This window comes from Salvia hispanica, chromosome 3 (assembly GCF_029641045.1).
Source record: "Salvia hispanica isolate PSC_SH4W2 chromosome 3, Shi_PSC_v1, whole genome shotgun sequence".
Taxonomy (NCBI): domain Eukaryota; kingdom Viridiplantae; phylum Streptophyta; class Magnoliopsida; order Lamiales; family Lamiaceae; genus Salvia; species Salvia hispanica.
The window spans coordinates 27,436,575-27,456,938 of NC_142694.1; the positions used below are offsets into that span (position 1 = coordinate 27,436,575).

Here is a 20,364-nt window from a genome sequence, read left to right on the forward strand (position 1 = left end):
TATTGGCACACAATTGCCATCAAAACAGTATTCTGTATAAGAAAAACTGTCATATCTTTACAACCTATAGAATAAAAATCATCTTCGTGGATGGTGTGTATTTATTGTTGACTGACTAAGTTTTAATAATTTTTAGCATGTGTATATATCTATATAGGTTCTGCATTTACGTTTTTTATTGTTTTGATATTAGTTATTTAGAATATTATAAATGATTATTAATATGTCTAAATATTTTTGTTAATTAATTATGTAAAACTAAATTTTTTATAATATTATTTTAATTTACTAATTAATATATGCATTTGAATTATACTCGACGTTAGTATTTAAAGTGTTTACTAACGTGATTTGAATAAATTAATTTCATTTTATTCTTAATAGTAGGCTTAGGTTTGCTCATATATTTATAGTAGTATGCAGTATCTATATATTTCATTTGTCAAAATATAATATCCATACCCATGCTCTTTCTCTAAAAAATATTTAGAGCCACTTTTATTGATTTTCAATTTCATGCTCTTCCACAAGAGCATAACACCACATCAATGCTCTTCACAAGACCTGCTCTTACACTATAAATAAAGACTGTACTGTATAATAACCTTACTAAAATCGATATATATATCAAAGATCGTCATTCACGCATCGTGCGTAGGTTGAACTAGTATTTATTAAAAGCTTAAATTTAAATCTACAAAATTTACATTATTAAATCCCATTTTTTCGCCCAATATACATACGCCTCTTTCCCTCCATCGGTCCTCCACAATCCCCAAAATCAGAATCTCGCTCAATCTCACTCCGCCGTCATCGCCGTTGGCGAGCGGTTCAGCTCATCCCCCGTCCGCTGATCTTCTCTTTCTTCTCTCCCCGCCACCAGCTTCGGTTTCTCTCTCCCATGCTTTCTTCTCTCCCCAAATCGAAGACCCTCTAAACATCACACAATCTAACTCATCTTTGTCCAGTAGTGTCGCCGCCGTTCGACCGACCTCCGATCTGGCGAGGAGCAGATTTGCTTCTATTGTGTTGCATTTTATTGAACCTCGCCCGCGCTCCTTTGTCACAACCTCGTCGTCGTGCCTCCTGCCTCGCCAGTTCCTTCTGCACTGCTCCACCGCACAGCTTCGCCGCTGTCCCTCTCGCCTGCACCTGCTTTGCTAGCCTCACGGTGGTGACTGATATGCTTTTTTTGTTTTTGTGTACTCGTAATTCATAGAACTTGTAAATGTTAGTACTTACTTTTATAGAGATGTAAAACTTATGTGGAAAGCTATTAATAATGTACTACTAATCTTCTCCAAAATGTTTGATTACAAACCCGTCCCACATCGAATGAGAGAGGAAGTTGGAAGGTGTATATAATTCATGTCCAATCCCAATTAGTTTGAGACCTTTTAGGAGTAACCCAAAATTAAATCAGTGCGTGCTTGACTCAAAGCGGACAATATCAAACTAATGGTGCGGTCGACGATTCTAATACAAAAGCCATCAAATTTTTACCCAATAGTATCTGCCTTTTTTTTGGCCAATGGAAAAATCTAGAGCTACACAGAAATAAAACTTGTTCCCTAAACGCTCACTAATGACTAGATTTGAACCAATTTCTTGCCATATATGAATTTGAACAAATTCTAAGTTGATTAATTGAATTGTCATTTCTATTTATAGCTAACTGGCATATGAAACAACACATAATCATATAGACAATATAATAAATTTTTTTAGTTACTGTTTTATATGAAACTGTGCATATTCTGAAATTGTAATTGTTTTTGTTAAAAAAAATAAAATAAAACAAAACCTCAGCTAATTCTAAAATTGATAAAAACAAATAAAAATACTGTTTGGTAGATATATTTGGAGGGAATGAAAATAACGAAAAGTAATCAATCAATTTTTAATTAAATTGTTTGTTTGCTGCACTAGTTCATCATGCAGTGAACCGACGTTGTAACAAAGCTATCGCGAATTTAATTCCACAATCAAAAACCCTAATCCCCATTTTAACATCTTCAACCTTCTTGCGACGCGATTCGTTGCGCCATTTTTCCAGGGACGTGAAAATTTGAAAATGGGGTCACTTGGAACATTTCACTGATCAACGGGAAGGTTCAGACTTAGGGTAATCGTGCGGAGAAAATGTACACTACGATACACTCGTAATTTTAATTTGAATGTGGCGTGCTGTGATTTCTGTTTTCTTAATGATCATCTGTTAATCCTAATGTAGGGTGGCGAAGTAATTGTTTTGGAGATGAGGAGCATCGAAAGGTTGCCTGAGACCACTCACAGCTCGGTGCGGTCCGGGGTCGTGATATGTGATTTGACGAGGATTGTTGAGGAGTTAGTTTTTAACAGCCTTGATGCAGGTGCTACTGAGGTAATATTTAGTTAAGTTGCTTAATTGGTGTGCCTACCAACTGGCTTCTGGTTATTAGGGAGGGACAGTTGGTCTGGAGTGAAAATGCAACATTGGATTTGATATTGCACTTGGAATGAAATTAGAAGATCTTCTGTTTTTACTGGGACTTTTGTTTTCTTTGTTAACATTTGAGGTATTTTCTCTTCAAAATGTCTTTGCTTCATGTCATCCTCTTTCAAGAACTGACTGTAATGGTTAGGTTTGGCTGTTGGATGTGCAAAGCAGGTTAAATGGAATTTGTTGCTAGAACAGTGGGTCATGGCCTTATAGTATCAACGCATACAATAGATATGGTTAGGAGCAGTAGGCATTGCTTTAAGGTGCAACAGTGGATTGATAATGGTTCTACTATATGTTGATTGGGGATGGGTTAACTCTGAATCATAACTGAGGTGTAGAAAGAAACTTGTTTGTCATGTTTGTTGTTGATGTTGTGTCTTTTTGTGCTCATATGTTATCAAGGGGAAGGGGTTAATCGACAATGGCGTGGAATAAGTCTTCTGGTGGGCCCTATATTATTGTAATTAGTGACCATATTTTCGATCCTCTTTTTTGATGGTTCGCTCTTGAATATTGACTCTGATTGCTTAACCAGGTTGCCGTGTCAGTAGGGGTTGGTAGCTCCTACCTCAAAGTGGTGGATAATGGTAAGTCCCATTTATTTTTTGGCTTCATTTCCTCTGAGGGCTATGAATGAATAGCAAATGAGTGCAAACTAGAAATAGGCAGAAAGAAAATGAAAGATGAAGTAGTGATTTTTTTTTCATTTCCTTTCTCTTGCACCCAAATATAACTAATATCGTGATAGGACCTCTAAGATTAAGGTGGTTTAATATATTTTCTCTATTCCTGAAGATTATTCTGCAATTCCTTCAGCTCAATATTTATCTTTTGTAGGATCTGGAATTACGCGGGATGGACTACTGCTATTAGGAGAACGATATGGTAAAATGGATAACATATGTATTCACATACTTTTTGTCTCTGCCTGCATCTGTGATTTTGCCCTAGTAAGTTTGTGTATGAAAACAAGGTTACATTTCAAAAAGAACTAGTGGTTATTGTGAAAGCTTAAGCCAATTTGTTAATTTGAGTGACTTTATTTTAGCTACATTTTCTGACATAATTATGTTAACTTTGTACTTGTATTTGGTATATGATTTAATGTCTTATTATCTTGTTTTAAATGAGTTAAGAAATAATGTAGATCTCAATATGGAAAAGAGTAGTTAATTGGATTCTTAGGTAATTCTGTTGCATAGTTGCTGATGAAAATACTGATTTGGCCCTGAGAGTTTGTCAAAGCTTGTTGCCCTTGCATTGGATGAGAAGTCAAGGGATCTTTGGATCATCTATGGAATCTTCACAAGGCTTCTTACTGTACCTGTGTCCCTTTATTTGACCATTTTTATCATTGCTTTGCAACAGTTACATCCAAAGTTGATTACTTGGCTCTGGATGCCAGTACTACTGAAAACCTTGACTATCATGGAGAAGCTCTGTGCTCGATTTCTGATGTTTCTCTGTTGGAGATTGTGACAAAAGCAAGAGGGAAATCAACTGGATACAAAAAGATACTGAAGGTACTGACTATCAAGCTGTTTTAGGTACAATGCATGTTTGCTAACACAAGTGCAACTGTTACTGTTTGTCTATGACTTGCTATTCTGTTGCAGAAAAGGAAGTGTGTGTTCATTGGAATCAATAATGACAGAGAAGAAGTGGGAACTACAGGTGTTCTTCTTATGGTTTATCACCATTAGCAGCTGAATTTATTTGTATCCACTGTGGGAAGTGAAATGCGTAACAATTTAAGTAGCAAATCTTTGATTGGTGAAAGATGAAATTTTAAAAACACACATCCTATGGGAAGGATGACTTTTACGTCGTATTCTGAATTGATTCTTTCTCTCACGAAATCTATTTAAAGCACAATCGCATTTTAAAACTCATTTCTATCTACCTCATCACGAATTTGAATAGACATGCTTATAGGGTTTAGATTAATGCTCTTGTTGCTTATTAAGAAAGCAATTATTCTATTTGTTTCCTCTGGACACATTTTTATAGGGTTTAGCCTTCTCAAAATTTAGTAACTAGGATTGGACACGCTAGTTTGTAGATTCTTCAAATTACAAATCCTGATTCTCTATGGTTAAGCCTGGATGTATAAATAATTTTTGATGTATTAGCCTTGTGCGACTGTCATTTGTTTAATCTACTATCTTGGCCTTCATTTTTTGCAGTCATATCTCATGATATATTTTACAATCAGCCTGTTCGAAGAAAACAGATGCAATCCAGGTTCATTTGGAAAATGAAATAATTTTTGAAGATTTAAAGTGTTAGCCTTATAGCAAATTTAGGGTTGGCTCATGACAGTTTTACAGCAGTATGGTGTGATAATGATTTGTGCCTCTGAAACTGTAGCCCCAAGAAGGTGCTGGATTCGATCAAAATGAGCGTGCTTCGAACTGCCCTTGTTCATGTTAATGTGTTCTTCAGAGTTGTTGATGTGGAAAGGTATCGTCGTTCTTATAACTATTATTTAAAACCGTTTTGTTCCTTGACAAGATTGTGTGGTGGGGCTGCTTCAATGCTGGAGCTTCCTTCTTCACCTCCTATTTAGAGTTCTCTAAGATCAATTACTTTATCCATTTGATGCAGCTTAGATGAGCTGCTTTGTGTTGGACCTTCAGCTTCCCCGTTACCAATACTTTCAACATATTTTGGCATTGGGAGTTCAGCTAGTTTCCACAAACTGGTTCTATCCAATAGAGAACTGAATCTTTCTGGGTATATATCTGAACCTCATGGAATCTTTTCTCCGAAGGTATGATTTCGTTCAGTTAGTTCTTACTTTTTAATTAATAGAGAAAAAAACTTCTTTTGATTGATGGTTGATTGATATTGCAGGCAATCCAGTATGTCTGTATCCATGTCTACTATTCCCTTCTAGAGTTGTTGTTTGGTGGAAGTAGTAATCTGAAGACGTCAAATTTTAGTCTTGTATTTCTTAAATTTTCTTTACAGACATCAATTCAAGACTTGTTTACAAGGGACCCATTCATAAGCTAGTGAATCAGTTGGCTGCTAAATTTGATATGTCCAGCCCCTGGCAGCTTACCACCAGTTCCCAAAGGATGAAGCAGAATAAGTACGACAAATGCCCAGCCTTTATTTTGAATCTACAATGCCCAACATCTTATTATGATATTATTGCTTCTGAGCGATTGAGGACCTCAGTTGAATTTAAGGTAGTCTTTGATCTGGTGTAGCATGATTAAGTTATGTTGGATGTGAAGTTTCTTGCATCTATTGCCTCTATAGAGTAAAACCGATTTGTTATTAACATGAGATGTGTTCATAGAGAAGCAAAAAAGATTCTATGGCATTATTCATGTTAAAATATCAGATTGACCAAGTGCTTGTCAGAGCTGATAAAGACTTAATGTGTAATTCCTATGATTCTTTCTGAGTAATCTGGATACTTCAACTTGTTCCTAGTCTCAACTTCATCTCTAGAAATGATTGTTTCAGTTAATTCTATTGTGTTAACTGTTGTTTCACTAGATTAATGGAATTAGTTGTTGTTTCACTAGATTACTAATGAAATGTATTTGAATTGTATGCCGACAATCTGATGATTTATTTTTTGTATTTGCTTCTCTGTAATAGGACTGGGCACCCGTTCTTACTTTCATAGAGGATGGTGTGATGCGTCTTTGGACAAAAAATACTTCTCATGGTAATTCACGAGACTATGTTGAAAACTTGTGTGCTAAAATGAATTTTGTTCTCCATGGTAGAGAGATTCAAGAACTGAACTAATATCCTAAGTCTCTGATACGAGTCTATGAGATATTCACGATAGGGAATTCTAAATTTGGTTTTTATCAAGTATGTTCTACCTGTCAGAAAGTCTTACAGTATTATATTTGAAAATAGCTGTTTTAGCCTTGTCTATCAAATTATCAGTGAAACATTTGAATGAGTGAGCAATACTGGTTATAGAAGCAATGGGTGACTTCTGTACCTTGGGCACCACCCCTGAGGAGTCTTCATTGTCATCGTTGTCTGCATTGGAAGAGCACTGTACTGATTTTGAGTCTTTAGGCTGTCGATTTCAATTTTCTTAAAATCACGAAAATGACAATTGATTTCTAATATTTTCCTATTTGAATCTAAAGATATGTTAGGTAATCCTGAAAGTGGAAAAAGAAGGTGCCAGACACAGACCAGCCTAGTTCCTGTTGATGTTTGCTCCACTCACTGGGATAAGCCATACGAAAACCACGATAACTCACTGGGTTTAGAAGAGACCACATTTGAATCTGGAAAGTCTTGCCGAAAAGTTCTTGGGTTTGAAAATTTTGAGTTAGAGGCAGATTTACTACCTGAAAATGACTACATAAGCCAAGCATGTGATGGATCTATGGTTGGTGAGACTATAAACCAAATTTCTCCTTGGTGTGTTTCCTCACCATTGCATGTGGCAAAAACATATGGTCGAAAGATGGATGACCTATCTTCAGCTTTAGGGTACATCTTACCTGCAACCAATGAGAATGTGGACAGCAGGTCAATAGCGAGTGGGGCTTCTATTGATTGTCATTATTTTGGTGATAATAGACATACTGATGAGGAATATGGCATATCATTTCTTAGAAGTTGCTCCTTTGACAAAAGCTTGATGAAAGAGAGAAGATCACCTTCAAAGGATGCGAGATTTGAATTTGGACGAGATGGCAGAGCTAAAAGAAGGCGGATTGATTGTTGTGATATCGTGGAAGATGATATCAATTCAGTGATGTTAGGAGGTGATGTTGAGTGCAGTGCTCTCCAACCATTTCAGTTTTCTCCAGTGACCAGACATGACATCGATGGAATGTTGGAGTCTCCTGGAAGGGATTCAGTGAAGTCATCTTTCCTAGGGGATAATCTACCTGACTCTGAGCAATTTTGGGAATCCACTTCTAGTTGGCATTCATTCCGATCTGGATGGTCTCCTCTAACTAGAAAGGAAACTGAGATCAAGTTTCTTGACAATAGTAATTATCCAATTGAGAAAACTTCAGTTGAAGGTCACTCTGGATTAGGAAAAGATATTTTACACAGATGTCCTATTCAAGGAGAAATTCTTGGAGATACAAAATATAATAGGCTGCAGCAGGATTGCTCCTTCACGAACCATTCCCCTGATGAGGAAATTGGTGAAAGTCAGTTGGATTTTGAGAATTTGTTCTCTTTAAAGCCTTTCAAGAGATTCACAGATGCATACTGGTCACTGTCACCCGTTCACTGTGAAGAAAGTCTCAAGAATTTTACAGAGGCACCATCAGATGACACTTCTCCAGATGAGTGTGAACATGGAATGCACAATTGTACGAATCAGGGGACACTGCTCAACAAAAAAATGTGCTTCTCAAAAAGCCATCCAGCTCCACCATATTACTCGACCAAGAGAGGATTTCTGGATTTGACTGACACCACCTCCCTGTCTGCAATAAAATCACCTGAGAGCATCTTTGGCAGATATTCCTCCATAGGTTTGCTCTAAAGACCAACTCTTATTTATTAACTCAATATCCTAATTTGAAGTATGTACCAGAAAGTAAAAAAAAATACTGAATTGTGCAGCGGCTGGAGAATTTAGCAATGAACAACTTCATGTAGAAGACATGAGCTTTAAATGTTCAGATAAACCTGATGGTCAATTCTACTTGTCGCCAAGGGGAAAGCAAGTCATGGATTGCACAGCTTCTAAAAGGTCATAAATGCTTTGGGCTTTGTTCCAAACATTTTAGTGGAAATTAAGCTCTCAATCTATTTTTTTTCTGCTTGCAGATCAGTGCTTGAAATAAAACCTGAAAGCACATCAGTTCAGAAAAAAGGAAAAAAAGAAGAGGAATTTACCAACATTGAGCCTGTTGAGAGTAAGTGTCTTCTTTATACTAAGAACAACTAGGTGGAGATCACGTCCCTTTTCTGTAATTCTGCTTTCAATAATAATTTTAAAACTAGAGTAGAACCTACCTCTGTACTACTCAGATAACAGCGTCCATCCTGCAGGTTGTCTTGCAGGTAAAAGAACTGTTGAAAATTACTATTTTATCACTATAATACGTATATATATGTGTATAATATTATGTTAATTACTACTGTTTTGAAATTTCTAACATTAAATCAATTTTACTAGAGAAAAAAATCACATTTTTTATATGGTTCTTTTAACGTGCATATCAACATATATTGATATGCTTACTGACTTAATTATTACTCCATGTTTCATCTGTTTGAAAAACACAATGAATAATTTGACCTTGAACAACTTTTCAAATTAGTACTATATGATTAAAACATGTTTATAAGCATTTTACAACACCTTATTTTCTTTCCAGGTTTTTGAATTTGAATTGGTTTCCCAACATAAATATGATACTTTTTCTTCTACTAACATATACTATTACATGGTTACGTGCATGATGTCCCATAAAATACAATCAAATTCTATTCGTCAGGTCTCGGTTCGAAAGAAATTGAGGATTCTTTAGACTCCAGGTGGAAATGGAGAAATTGTAGTTTGGCCACTGCAGTTGAGTAACTTTATTATTTGTCAATTTATGAATAATTCGTTAAGTTTCAGGCTCTTCTATGTCTGATTTCCGGAAATGAGATTTAATTTTTCCTACAGGGTAATAGCAGCTCAGACATTAAAAGAAATCAGGACGGGATCCTCAACATCTTCTCTGATTCCTTGCAACTTGATGGCGTCTCCTTGGTTCCTAAATCAGTTGAGAGGGCTTGCCTTGAGAATGCTAAAGTTCTCGATCAGGTGGATAAGAAATTCATTGCAATTGTGGCTGGAAAAACCCTTGCTATAATTGATCAGGTTGTTGCCTTCTTATCACCATTGTTGAAAAATTTCCTTTATGTAGATGTCTTTTTCTGCATGTGATTATTTAATTTTCCTTTTCTTTTCAACTCTATTAATGTTTAGTTTCCTTATTCTTTTCAGAATTCCCCTCCCTGTTGCTTTTGCAATATTAGTTGAGTTTCAAATAATTTACATGATCATGATTAATTCGTAGGACTTGAGAGTTGAGTCGAAATTCCCCTCCCTGTTACTTTTTTTTTTTCATAATCATGATTGATTCGTAGGACTTGAGTCAAAGGCCAATCTATTAATTGGTTCTACATTCAAGGATGATTGGGGCAAGATTGGTATCTCAGAGGATTTGGTTACACATAGTCATCCTTAGTATATATTGCATTAAGAATTATATTAAGCATGGAAACTAGAAATAACATGTTTTGTGCAAAATAGACATACATAAGGCTTCACCTGAGCAATTTCGAAACTAAAATAGAACTGACAGAACTTTTGCTGGTTGACAGCATGCTGCTGATGAAAGAATTAAACTGGAGGAATTACGAAGTAAGGTAACCTTGTTTGCTCATTTAAGGTGTTAAAAGATTCTTCTTGGGGAATATTAGCATGTCCGACTCATTCTTTGAAAATATCAGGTATTATCGGGAGAAATGAAAACTATCAAGTATCTGGATTCTGAGCATGAACTAGTATGTAATTTTCATCACCGGATGTCATCATGATTTCTTCAGATTAATCTTAAAGTACTTCTGGTATTGACTGATTGACTCTAATGTTTATACAGGTCTTGCCTGAAATTGGTTATCAATTACTTCACAATTATGCAGAACAAATTCAAACTTGGGGTTGGATTTGCAATATACATTCTCAGGACTCAAATTCCTTTACAAAGTAATAACTAAAGCATCCATCAAACGCTTTATATGTTTTAACTGCACATACCTATATGCAGTGAGGATGTGGTGCCCTTAGCCTATGACAGACTATATTCACCCTGTTATGGTCTTTTCAATGCAGACATTTAGATTCTCTACACAGGCAGCCTACAGTTATCAAACTTCTCGCGGTAGAGCTCCATTTATTTATCGGTATCTCAAATTTGGCATTTTTTCTTGTCTTCACACTTTGTCATCTTTTATAGTCAACTTCCAGTTATGTTTGTTTGCTGAATGTATTCAGGGTTTAGATGCTTGAGAACTTAAGAACTTTTTTTACAGGAACATTATGTAAAATGTTGAAAATTTTGTTTAGACATGCAAACCTGATGAGAAAATAGTTGCATTTATTCCACGTAAAAATTGGCCTGCTATTTTTTACTGTGGAATAACTTAGGTCTCTATGGTGTAGCCGTTTTTACAATGTTCCAGAAAGTGGATATTATTTTGATGGATATTATTGCAGCCATGGTTTGATTTTCTTGCTGATAAGGATATAATTATGAAACAAGTGTTTGTGATGTTGATTGAGGAATTGAACATAGGGGTGCTGGGTTGTGTTAGTGTGCTAACTACTTTACAATAATAACTAATAACTTTCAATTCTGTGTACTAAAATTATCAACACAAAGACATAATTATATCAATACAACATGTAAATTTAAATATCAACACAAAGACATAAGTTTATCAACACAATAAGATTGATAAATTTATGCCTTTGTGTTGATATTTTTAACATATAAAACTGATATTAGTTATAGTTAACTTAGTATATTATCACACACCTAGGGGTGCTTAAGAATGAGATCTATTAAGTTTCCTCAAGACTCAAATTTGTATATTTGAATAGTATCCTAATGCACTGGAATTTAAACCCTGAATTTCATTTTTTAGGTTTTGATCCACAGTGGATTTAAATCCATTTGGATATGGTATTATTTGAAATTGTAAATAGGAAGCAGGAAAAATAAAGAACCTCTGTTACATTCCCCTGGGTTCCACTTTGAAACTCCCGATGAGAGCATGATACACTGGGCACAATCTTGTGTCATACTCATGTTGCTTCTATCCCATTTTCTTCCAGAGTCAAGTTCCAACTATTCTTGCTAAAAGCTTGAATTTGATTCAGGTGCCTTGCATTTTGGGTGTGGTTTTAAATGATATTGATCTCCTAGAGTTCCTTCAACAGGTAACATTGTTTAATACCTTTGTCTCTTTTGCTGCTTTAATGCTATTTCACTTCCCTTCGTCTCTCTAAAACTTAGTTTGACCTGTGTTCCTCATGCTGCAGCTTGCTGACACAGATGGGTCATCAACCATACCCCCATCCGTTCACCGTGTCCTTAACAGCAAAGCATGCAGGGGTAACGTCAAGCATCTAGAAGTCTACTTAGCCTTAACTTTCTCACCATACATCTAGTTTCCGACTTCAATAAGTAGTACCTTTATGCAGGGGCGATTATGTTTGGAGATACATTGCTGCCTTCAGAATGTTCCCTCATTGTCGACGAGCTGAAACAGACTTCACTTTGTTTCCAGGTAAGCTGATGCTAAAACTGAAACTCGGGTTTGTCACCTTGTTTAGTTTTTATTACATATTAGATCCCGCTGCTTTCCAGTGTGCTCACGGCCGACCAACAACCGTCCCTCTTGTCAATCTCGAAATCTTGCATAACAAAGTTGCGAGGCTTGGTATAGACGCATCCTGCTGGCATGGCTTACGGCAACATAAAGTCAGTTTAAAGCGTATGTCTCAGCGACTAAGATCTGCTGTATCCTAAACCGCTCAATATCCATCCTCTTATGTGTTGATAAAATGAGGTTTACAAATTTGTTTAAGAGCCATCCGCAATATCCATGTTGTAATTGTATTGTATATTAGACAAATTCAAAACGGTGAAAAGAGAAAAGGTATTTCCACAACTAACTGAATTCAAGGTCTGACCAATTTGTGTGTATACTTGGTCACATTTTCTTTAGAACAAAAAATATCCCCGAAAATAAAAATACTACTCTTTTACCAAAAAGCCATACAAATAACACTTGATTATTCATTACATATTAATCCTATTAAATAACAGTTGTTGCTAATTACTATTAATAATAGTTACAAGTCTTATATATGAGAGACTTGAGGAATGGTTTGTTAAAGAATGTATAGAGTTGATGCGGAAATGCAAAGATTGATAAAATCCTAGTTCACAGTCGTCGTCAAATTGACGAGCATTGGCGGAGGCAAACTAAAGTATAGGGCCATGCATGCCCCCCATAACTTATGTATGTGATACATATGTTTAGTAGTATAATTATTATACCCGTATAAGGTTTAAGAGATTGATACTTGCTGGCCCAATTTTTTTTTTTCATATTTAATAATATTGTCTCCTTTTTTTTTTCTTTATATTTTTTCTCAAGATTTTAAATGAGAGTATTATTTTATATTTCGACTTAATCAGTAAAAATTGGACATGATAATTGTTTTGAATAAGATCTACTTGTATAATATTGAAAAGAGTTGGTGATCAATTGTTAATTAATTACTAATCTCAAATTAAGATCAATTTTAGTCATTAGACTAAGAGATTTTATGGTTAAAATAATGTTAAGTGGATTATATTTTAAATTTAAATAATCATTAAATAAACTTAAAGAGTATTAATATAACTTATACTATATTGTAGTTAAAACTAACTATTTTCTCTCTTTAAAATCATTTTAAAATTTAAAATTTACATAACTCTCTCGATATAAGTTATTTTTTCGTAAAAAATATATCAAAATAAATGTAATTTTATAAGGATTCTAACGAGATCTCAATTTCATATGTTACGACGATGATAAGATGACGAAATTTTATTTTTATTTCAATTTTTGTATATGTTGAAACCTAAGACTTTATATCAATAAATGCATAAAAAATTTCAATATAATGCATGCACAATATCAATCTGTATTGACATTTTTGGGTACTTGTGTTATAATTATCATGTCATTGTGTTGATATTTGTACTACATTATATTGATATAGAAAAAGTCATTTAAATTATTATTAACATATTGAGTATCTTATCCTTTTGTTAATATTTTGTCTACTATTTATTGAAATCTGTGAGCTTTAATCTCATTCACTCATTTTAATATCTAATGGTGTAGGATTAGTCTTAGTTGTGGATTGGAGTATTGTATATTTTAACATGAGTACGTGACCCTTGAAAAATTATTCATCGATTATATACTAATTAAATGTGTAAATAAATTATACTCTATATAATTTTAACGATTATATACTATTAAATATGTAAATAAATTATACTCTATAATTTTACTTTTAATTAAAAATTATGTTATTTATTCTTAAAAAATGATTTAAGTAGGCAAATTCAAAGTATATAGTGCAGAGTTGTGATCAATATCGAACAAATTTTAAAGACCGAACTAGAGATCAAATTAGGGCTATTAGATCTAGTTTTATGATGAGATGCGCTGTTGTGTCGGTTTTCATTACAAACTCATTTTACTTCATTCTAGTAGGTTTAATTACTGTATTCCGATGCGTAATACCTTGAAACTGCAGTATGTTTTCCATATGTTTTGTAATGATTCAACACATGCTTCATTCGAATTCATTGAACTAGGTTTTTACTTCGCGTAGATTTTAGGGTCAGTATCCCCATTTTAAAATCCATTTACTACATGCTCAAAAGCGTATACTCCATTTGATAGGATAAATTAGTATTCCCTCCGTTCCATAGTAATGGAGGCAAAATTTTTCGGCACAGAGATTAAGAAAAATTGTGTTAGGTGAGTTAAGTAAAAAGAGAATAAAGTGGAAAATGAAAAAGGTAGAGAGATGAAGATAGAAAAAAGTAAGAGAGAGTAAAGTAGGTGTGGAAAAATGTGTTGACTTTTACTAAAAAGAGAAATGACTCTATTACTATGGAACGGACGGAAATGGAAAAACGCCCCTATTACTATGGAACGGAGGGGTACCTTTCTATTAGAAATGATTCCTTCCGTCTTGACATGTTAACCCTTAACATAACAAAAATTAAATTTAACTGACTATATAATAGAAAAGATCAGCACATACAAATATTACTATGAAGTAAAGTATCTGAACTAAGATATATCGTCATCAGGTTGCGAACTTTGGAGTATTAATAGTTATCCTTTTATATAGAAAACATACAATAGTAAAAAATATGATTTCTATACAAGACTACTACACTACTAATATACTTAATAATTTTGGCAAACTAAATAAGGATAATTTAGTAATTAACTTGATATTTAGCGTATAATAATCTAGAAGAATACGACACTCATGATCGCACTAGTAGTTAATTAAGACGTGTGTAATTACCTTCTCCGTAAGAAGTATAATTCACTACTAAAAATAGTTGACATTAAATATGACAATACTTTAAGGACATACTGAAATAACAAATTGAGCCGATTAACAATGGACGCGAGTATGAACATTAAACAACAAAATCTTTTCATTGGTTGTGGATCCCAATCCAATCCACATGCCGTGAATATTTTTTGTTTCTCATCCAATTATTTTATATTTAATCACTTCATCATTCAAACAACTACTTCTAACCTCACAAAAATAGAAACTGAGCTTTTTCAGTGATCGATCGATCGATCTCAAGCAAATGGCAAGCATAGTCCCGTACGCGATCGCCGCGATAGCGGTTTTAGCGGCGGCGCTCCTCTACCGCCTGGAGACGTTCGAGGCGGTGGCGCTTCCAGAGCACGAGCTGGCTCGGATGGCAGCGCCGCCGCTGGTGGTGCCGAATCGAAACGGCAAAGTGCTGCGGGGTTCAGAGAGGATCGGAGAGGGGAAGCTGGTGGGCCCCGAGGATATAGCGTGTGACCCCAAAACCGGCCTCATCTACACCGGCGGCGCGGACGGGTGGATCAGCAAGGTGGCTTTCAAGGACTCCGCCGCCGAGTCAGCGGTGGAGAAGTGGGTCAACACGGGAGGCAGGCCTCTCGGGATCGTTCATGGGGCCCACGGTGAAGTGGTTGTCGCTGATGCTTACAAGGTCACTCTCTTAACTGATTTTTTTAATTTGGACTTTAATGCCACGTGGCATTTGTCGTATCCAATCAATCGTTGACACCAAGGCTTTAATTACAACAACGATTAGTTTGATGTCGCAATCACCTCCTTCCTACTGTGTTACTAAAAGTGTTTTTCTTAATAGACCATAAATTGCTAGTACTATAAGTATAATAGTTAAATATTATTTTACTACCAGTATTTATTAAAGTAAGCCTGTGTATGGTTGGATCTCTCACATCAGCATGGAATTTAAGAGATGTGAATTAGAGAAATTAGTGAAATATAAAACTCTTTTTTATCAATTAATTTTATAACGATTTGTGAGTACCGTGTGTTATTAGAATATGGTTTATTTATGATACAGACTATACCATACAAATCAATCGTGAAATGTAATGATATACTAGTAATATATTCTAAAAATATCAAAATGAGTTATTTAATAATGAATATATAGATATTAGTATGATATTAGTTATTGTTCTTTAATTTTGCCTCCGTCACAAGGTATGTACTCCGTAATATTTTTTTTTGAACATGAGAATTAAAAAAAAGAAAGTGTTTAGTAAATTGAAAGTAGTAGGAGTTATATTTAGTGAATTAAGTAGAAAAGAAATAAAATATTAAAAAATCAATAAATTATTTATGTTAGGATAAGAAAGTAGCATTGTCATATGTGTAACTACACGTTTGTTATTCTAGCACGAAAATAAGTCCACTACATAATTACTTAATCACTTGATAATTAATACTGGTGGTCATGAAACATATGATATGAATTTTGTCCTTTTGTTTTATGTTTATTATCTACAAAATTCCAATTGAGCGGCTGCAATCCTGCCTGACTTGAACAAAATGTTCTAATCTGAATTAAAACAGATTAAAATAAGAATTTTATCATTTTTTAAAAATGAATGATATCTTAATCTTCAAATTTGGAGTTTGATTCGATTTAAACAGATTTTTTGAAAGGTAAACATTGAAAAGTTCTCAATTATATCCGCCGCTGTAATTGCAGGGGCTACTAAACATAAGCAAAGATGGTGTAATACAATTGTTAACCGATGAGGCCGAAGGTCTCAAATTCAAGCTTACCGATGCTGTCGATATCAGCCCTGATGGTACGCTCTACTTCACCGATGCCTCCTCCAAATACAGCATCGAACACGCTTTCCTCGACATGATGGACGGTAGACCCCACGGCAGATTCTTGAGCTACGATCCATCAACAAAGCAAACAACAGTTCTCTTGAAAGACCTCTACTTCGCTAACGGCGTCGCCCTCTCCCATGATCAAACTTTCGTCATCGTCTGCGAAACTGCAATGTCAGTCTCTCTCCTTCCTCCTATTGTTTTACTCCGTCTGTCCACTATTTAAAGAGACATTTTGAGAACGAGTTTTTAAGAAATTATTTGACTTTGGAAAGAAAAGTGAGTGTAAAATATGAGTGAAATGTTTTATAATGGATTGTGAGCGTAAAATGTGAGTCTCATGTTTTATAATGGATTGTGAGTGGAAAATGTTAGTAGAATATAGGGCCACGTACTAAAAGTGGAAAAAAATAAATGGATCTTTAAATAGTGGAAAGAGGGAGTATTTGAGTATCAAATCCAACCCCCGCTTAAGTTCAATGCAGGTTGAGGTGCAAGAAGTACTACATTCAAGGCCCCCGGGCAGGGTCAGTTGAAATGTTCGTTGAGAATCTGCCCGGGCTGCCCGACAACATCCGATACGACGGCAACGGCCTTTATTGGATTGCACTTGGCGCGGTAATTAATTAATACTAGTATATTATTATTTACACGATGAAATAAATTGACGGTTTAATTAATATTTTGATTTGGATAGGATCCGGGTTTATTAAAGATGCTACAGCGATATCCATGGGTTCGGAAGACGATGGCGATGCTAGACAAGTATGTAGGGCGGCCTAAGACGGAGAAAAACGGAGGGAGTGTTGCGGTTGATTTGGAGGGAAAAGTGATTGCACATTACTATGATGCAGAGGTTTCATATGTTACAAGCTGCAACAAGATTGCTCAATATTTATACTGTGGTTCATTGTTTTCGTCCTACATTACTCGACTCGACCTGACTCGATATCCCGCCACTGCCACTGCCACTGCTTCGTCGTGAGATCTTCAGAGGTATATATAACAGAGCATGTATGTTGCTACTTTGTACAACCATGTTATTTTAGTTTTGAGTTCAAGGGCTGCCTGCATTCAGCTTCATGAAAATATAGTATTATACCCACTGATTATATTCCAAAGGCTTGAATAATAGTAGTAACTCATAAATACCTATTGTCTCTCTTAAATTTATTTTCCTCAATTTTTCCTAACTACAAAGAATGTGCTTAATAGTACACAGATTAGAAACTGCCGAGGCTGAAAATTTAGATCTACATCATCTATCCCACTATTTATTTTTGTTTTGTGTATTTGTTTTATTGTATTTAATAGTACAAGTGCTCCAGAAAGAAGCATTATTTGCTAATTGAAATTCATATTAGCAAATACTTCTTCCGTCCTTACACATTAGTATTCTTTTTCTATTTTAGTTAATTCATAAAAATTAGTAAACTTTCTTTTTTGGCAACTTTTATGAGGTGAACTTCATTCACCACTAAAAATAAACACTATTCTACTTTATCAGTTTAAGTTCCTATTTTTATGATAGAGTAGCATAGGGGGTGTTATATTGCTAACTATTTAAATTGCTAACTCTGCTAACTCATCAATATAGTATATTAAAAATATCAACATATTGACATCAAAATGTCAACACATAATATTAACACATTATATTGAAGTTCAACAAAATTATGTGTTGACATTTTAATGTCATCGTGTTGACATTTTTAATACACTATATTGATGAGTTAGCAAGTTAGCAACTTAAGAAAGTTAGCAATTGATCACACCCCAAATATCATACATCTAAGATTTTCATAGAGAATAAATATATAAAGTTACTAAATTTATACTAATAAAATAAACTGCTCTATATTAAAAGATTAAAAATTTCATTATTATCACACCTAGCTAGATGTTATATTCATCCAACAACTATCGAAAATAAAGTCACCCCTCAATTGTTCATAGTTCAATTCCTGATTTAAGTGTGTCATCTTTGCACAAGGACATGGTAATCTTCTTTGTATCATTCTATTTTATTAGATGTCCCTGAAAAGAGTCAATTGTCTACAGTCCATAATCAATTCAACTCGAAACCTAGATGAGCTCGAACAGTCCGATAATTTTAAAGAGCTATTTTGGAAATTTATAGTAAAAAAAAATCACAACTCGAATAACCTTAAATCAAATAGCCTATAACCCAATAGTAAAGACTCGAAACTAACCCTAGCCACAAAGGATTGGCCCGAAACGAGTTAATTCTCATATTTAATTTTAATTTTTCATTATTTTTCAAAGTTTTTACATACTAGTAAAATATTATTTTTTAAATATATTTTGTGAATAAATGTATTCTCATATCCGTATTAGTATTAGTTCTGAGTTGAAATAATATCCATTTGTATGAGGGGTGATCAATTGCTAACTTAACTTTTAATTGCTAACTACAATTAATTTAGAACCATAAGATCGGTAGAAATCTAGTGGTCTATAAATTGCTATGTGTAATTTTGTTTAATTTATTATTTAAATTTAAAAAGATAAGAAAACTACCAAAATTAGGGTTTTAGATCAAAACGTCAATATGTATTAAACATAGCAATACAATTCATTGAATATGTCAACACAATTTAGTATTGACATTGTATATGTATTATATTGACATGATAGCTACATTGACATCTAGCTGAATCTTGAAAAATACGAAAATTCAAAAAAAAATTCAAATTTTGACATCGGAACATATGGAAGTGATATCTCGTTGAAATCCTTATAAAATTATCTTTTATGTTGTGTAAAAAAAATAATTTAAATTGAGTTAGTTAAAGTTATTTAAAGTTTTGAGATATCTTTTGAAAGTTAGTTATAACTAACTTTTGGTCAATTGACATTAATACCCCTACCCCTAATTGACATTTTCCATGCATTGTATTGATACTTATTGGTGAATGATTTTGTGCTTTAGTTTCATGATCCAATGCCTATTAGTATTTAGTTGTAGCTAACAATTTAGTAATGGGCTAGCAATATAACACACCCCATTTATATGTGTATTTATTATAAAATTTAAATTATTTATTGAAATATAGTATTTAAAAAAAATTATAAACAAATATTTTGAGCTCAATAGGCCTGTCAGGTTAGCCCAAACTTGAAATTTTAGGGTTATGTACTTTGAATATATATAACTGAAAAAATTATAATACCAATTGCGGCATACCTGAATAATCCGACAAGTCAAATAGGTTAGCCTGAATCCAAACATGTTGACACGTTAACGTCCCCAATCAATCATATATAGATTAAATAAACTCCAACAACTATATAATACTCCATTTCTCCTAAAAAAGTAGACTAGTTTACTATTTGGGCGGTACCCCAAAATTAGACCAAGTTTAAGTATGCAAAGTTTTAAATCAATAACACACACTAATGTTATAGACCCCACAATCCGCTAATAATACTTTCACTACCTCTTATCTCTCTCTTACTTTTTCTCACATCTCTCTTACTTTACTAATTGCATATTAAAAATTGTATGATATCATTTACAAGTTTATAAATAAAATAAATAAATAAAAAAGCCGCTCCTCAAGGCTCAGTTAAATAAATTGATCCAAGGTCCATCATACTTATATTGAATGGATTAAATATATTCAAATTACTATTATGAAAAGAAAAGCCGCCACTCAATTGTCCACAATCCATTATATATTGTATGGATTAAATAAATTGGTCAAACTTATAGATTCCTAAATAAATTCCAACAACTATTATAAAAAAAAAAGAAGCCGCCCTATAATCCATCTTGTATAGTATGGATTTTAAAAATTTGGCACATAATCCATCATATACTGTATGGATTAAATAAATTACAACAACTATTATAAAAGAA

General features: G+C 34.0%; 2 protein-coding genes and 1 non-coding gene across 12 annotated transcripts; 2 read left to right on the forward strand and 1 right to left on the reverse strand.

The window, feature by feature from the left end:
- The first annotated feature begins 1,938 nt into the window (after positions 1-1,938).
- MLH3 (MUTL protein homolog 3) lies at positions 1,939-12,178 on the forward strand. 10 transcript variants are annotated; one of them, XM_048117436.2, is made up of 25 exons: positions 1,939-2,144; positions 2,234-2,383; positions 3,021-3,072; positions 3,323-3,370; positions 3,854-4,008; positions 4,102-4,159; positions 4,672-4,729; positions 4,856-4,948; positions 5,093-5,258; positions 5,342-5,357; positions 5,459-5,682; positions 6,104-6,173; positions 6,616-7,974; positions 8,066-8,195; positions 8,273-8,361; positions 8,947-9,020; positions 9,120-9,317; positions 9,824-9,868; positions 9,953-10,006; positions 10,102-10,208; positions 10,335-10,383; positions 11,385-11,444; positions 11,547-11,619; positions 11,696-11,794; positions 11,875-12,178. In XM_048117436.2, exons 2-25 carry the CDS (start codon positions 2,258-2,260, stop codon positions 11,928-11,930), a joined length of 3,459 nt encoding a protein of 1,152 aa, XP_047973393.1. In that variant the 5' UTR covers positions 1,939-2,144; positions 2,234-2,257; the 3' UTR covers positions 11,931-12,178. The 10 variants fall into 10 exon arrangements, 5 of the variants coding, with proteins under 5 accessions (XP_047973393.1, XP_047973390.1, XP_047973391.1 ...); XM_048117433.2 differs by having other exon boundaries at positions 11,709-11,794; XM_048117434.2 differs by having other exon boundaries at positions 1,939-2,125; positions 11,709-11,794.
- Positions 12,179-14,762: 2,584 nt separating this feature from the next.
- LOC125212181 (protein STRICTOSIDINE SYNTHASE-LIKE 5-like) lies at positions 14,763-17,632 on the forward strand. The gene is made up of 4 exons (XM_048112276.2): positions 14,763-15,309; positions 16,348-16,655; positions 16,967-17,099; positions 17,179-17,632. The coding sequence occupies exons 1-4, from the start codon at positions 14,917-14,919 to the stop codon at positions 17,464-17,466; spliced, it is 1,122 nt and encodes a 373-aa protein (XP_047968233.1). The 5' UTR covers positions 14,763-14,916; the 3' UTR covers positions 17,467-17,632.
- Positions 17,633-18,427: 795 nt separating this feature from the next.
- Positions 18,428-18,530, reverse strand: LOC125217315 (U6 spliceosomal RNA). The gene has a single exon (XR_007175727.1). It is a non-coding gene; the product is annotated as a U6 spliceosomal RNA (small nuclear RNA).
- Positions 18,531-20,364: the final 1,834 nt, after the last annotated feature.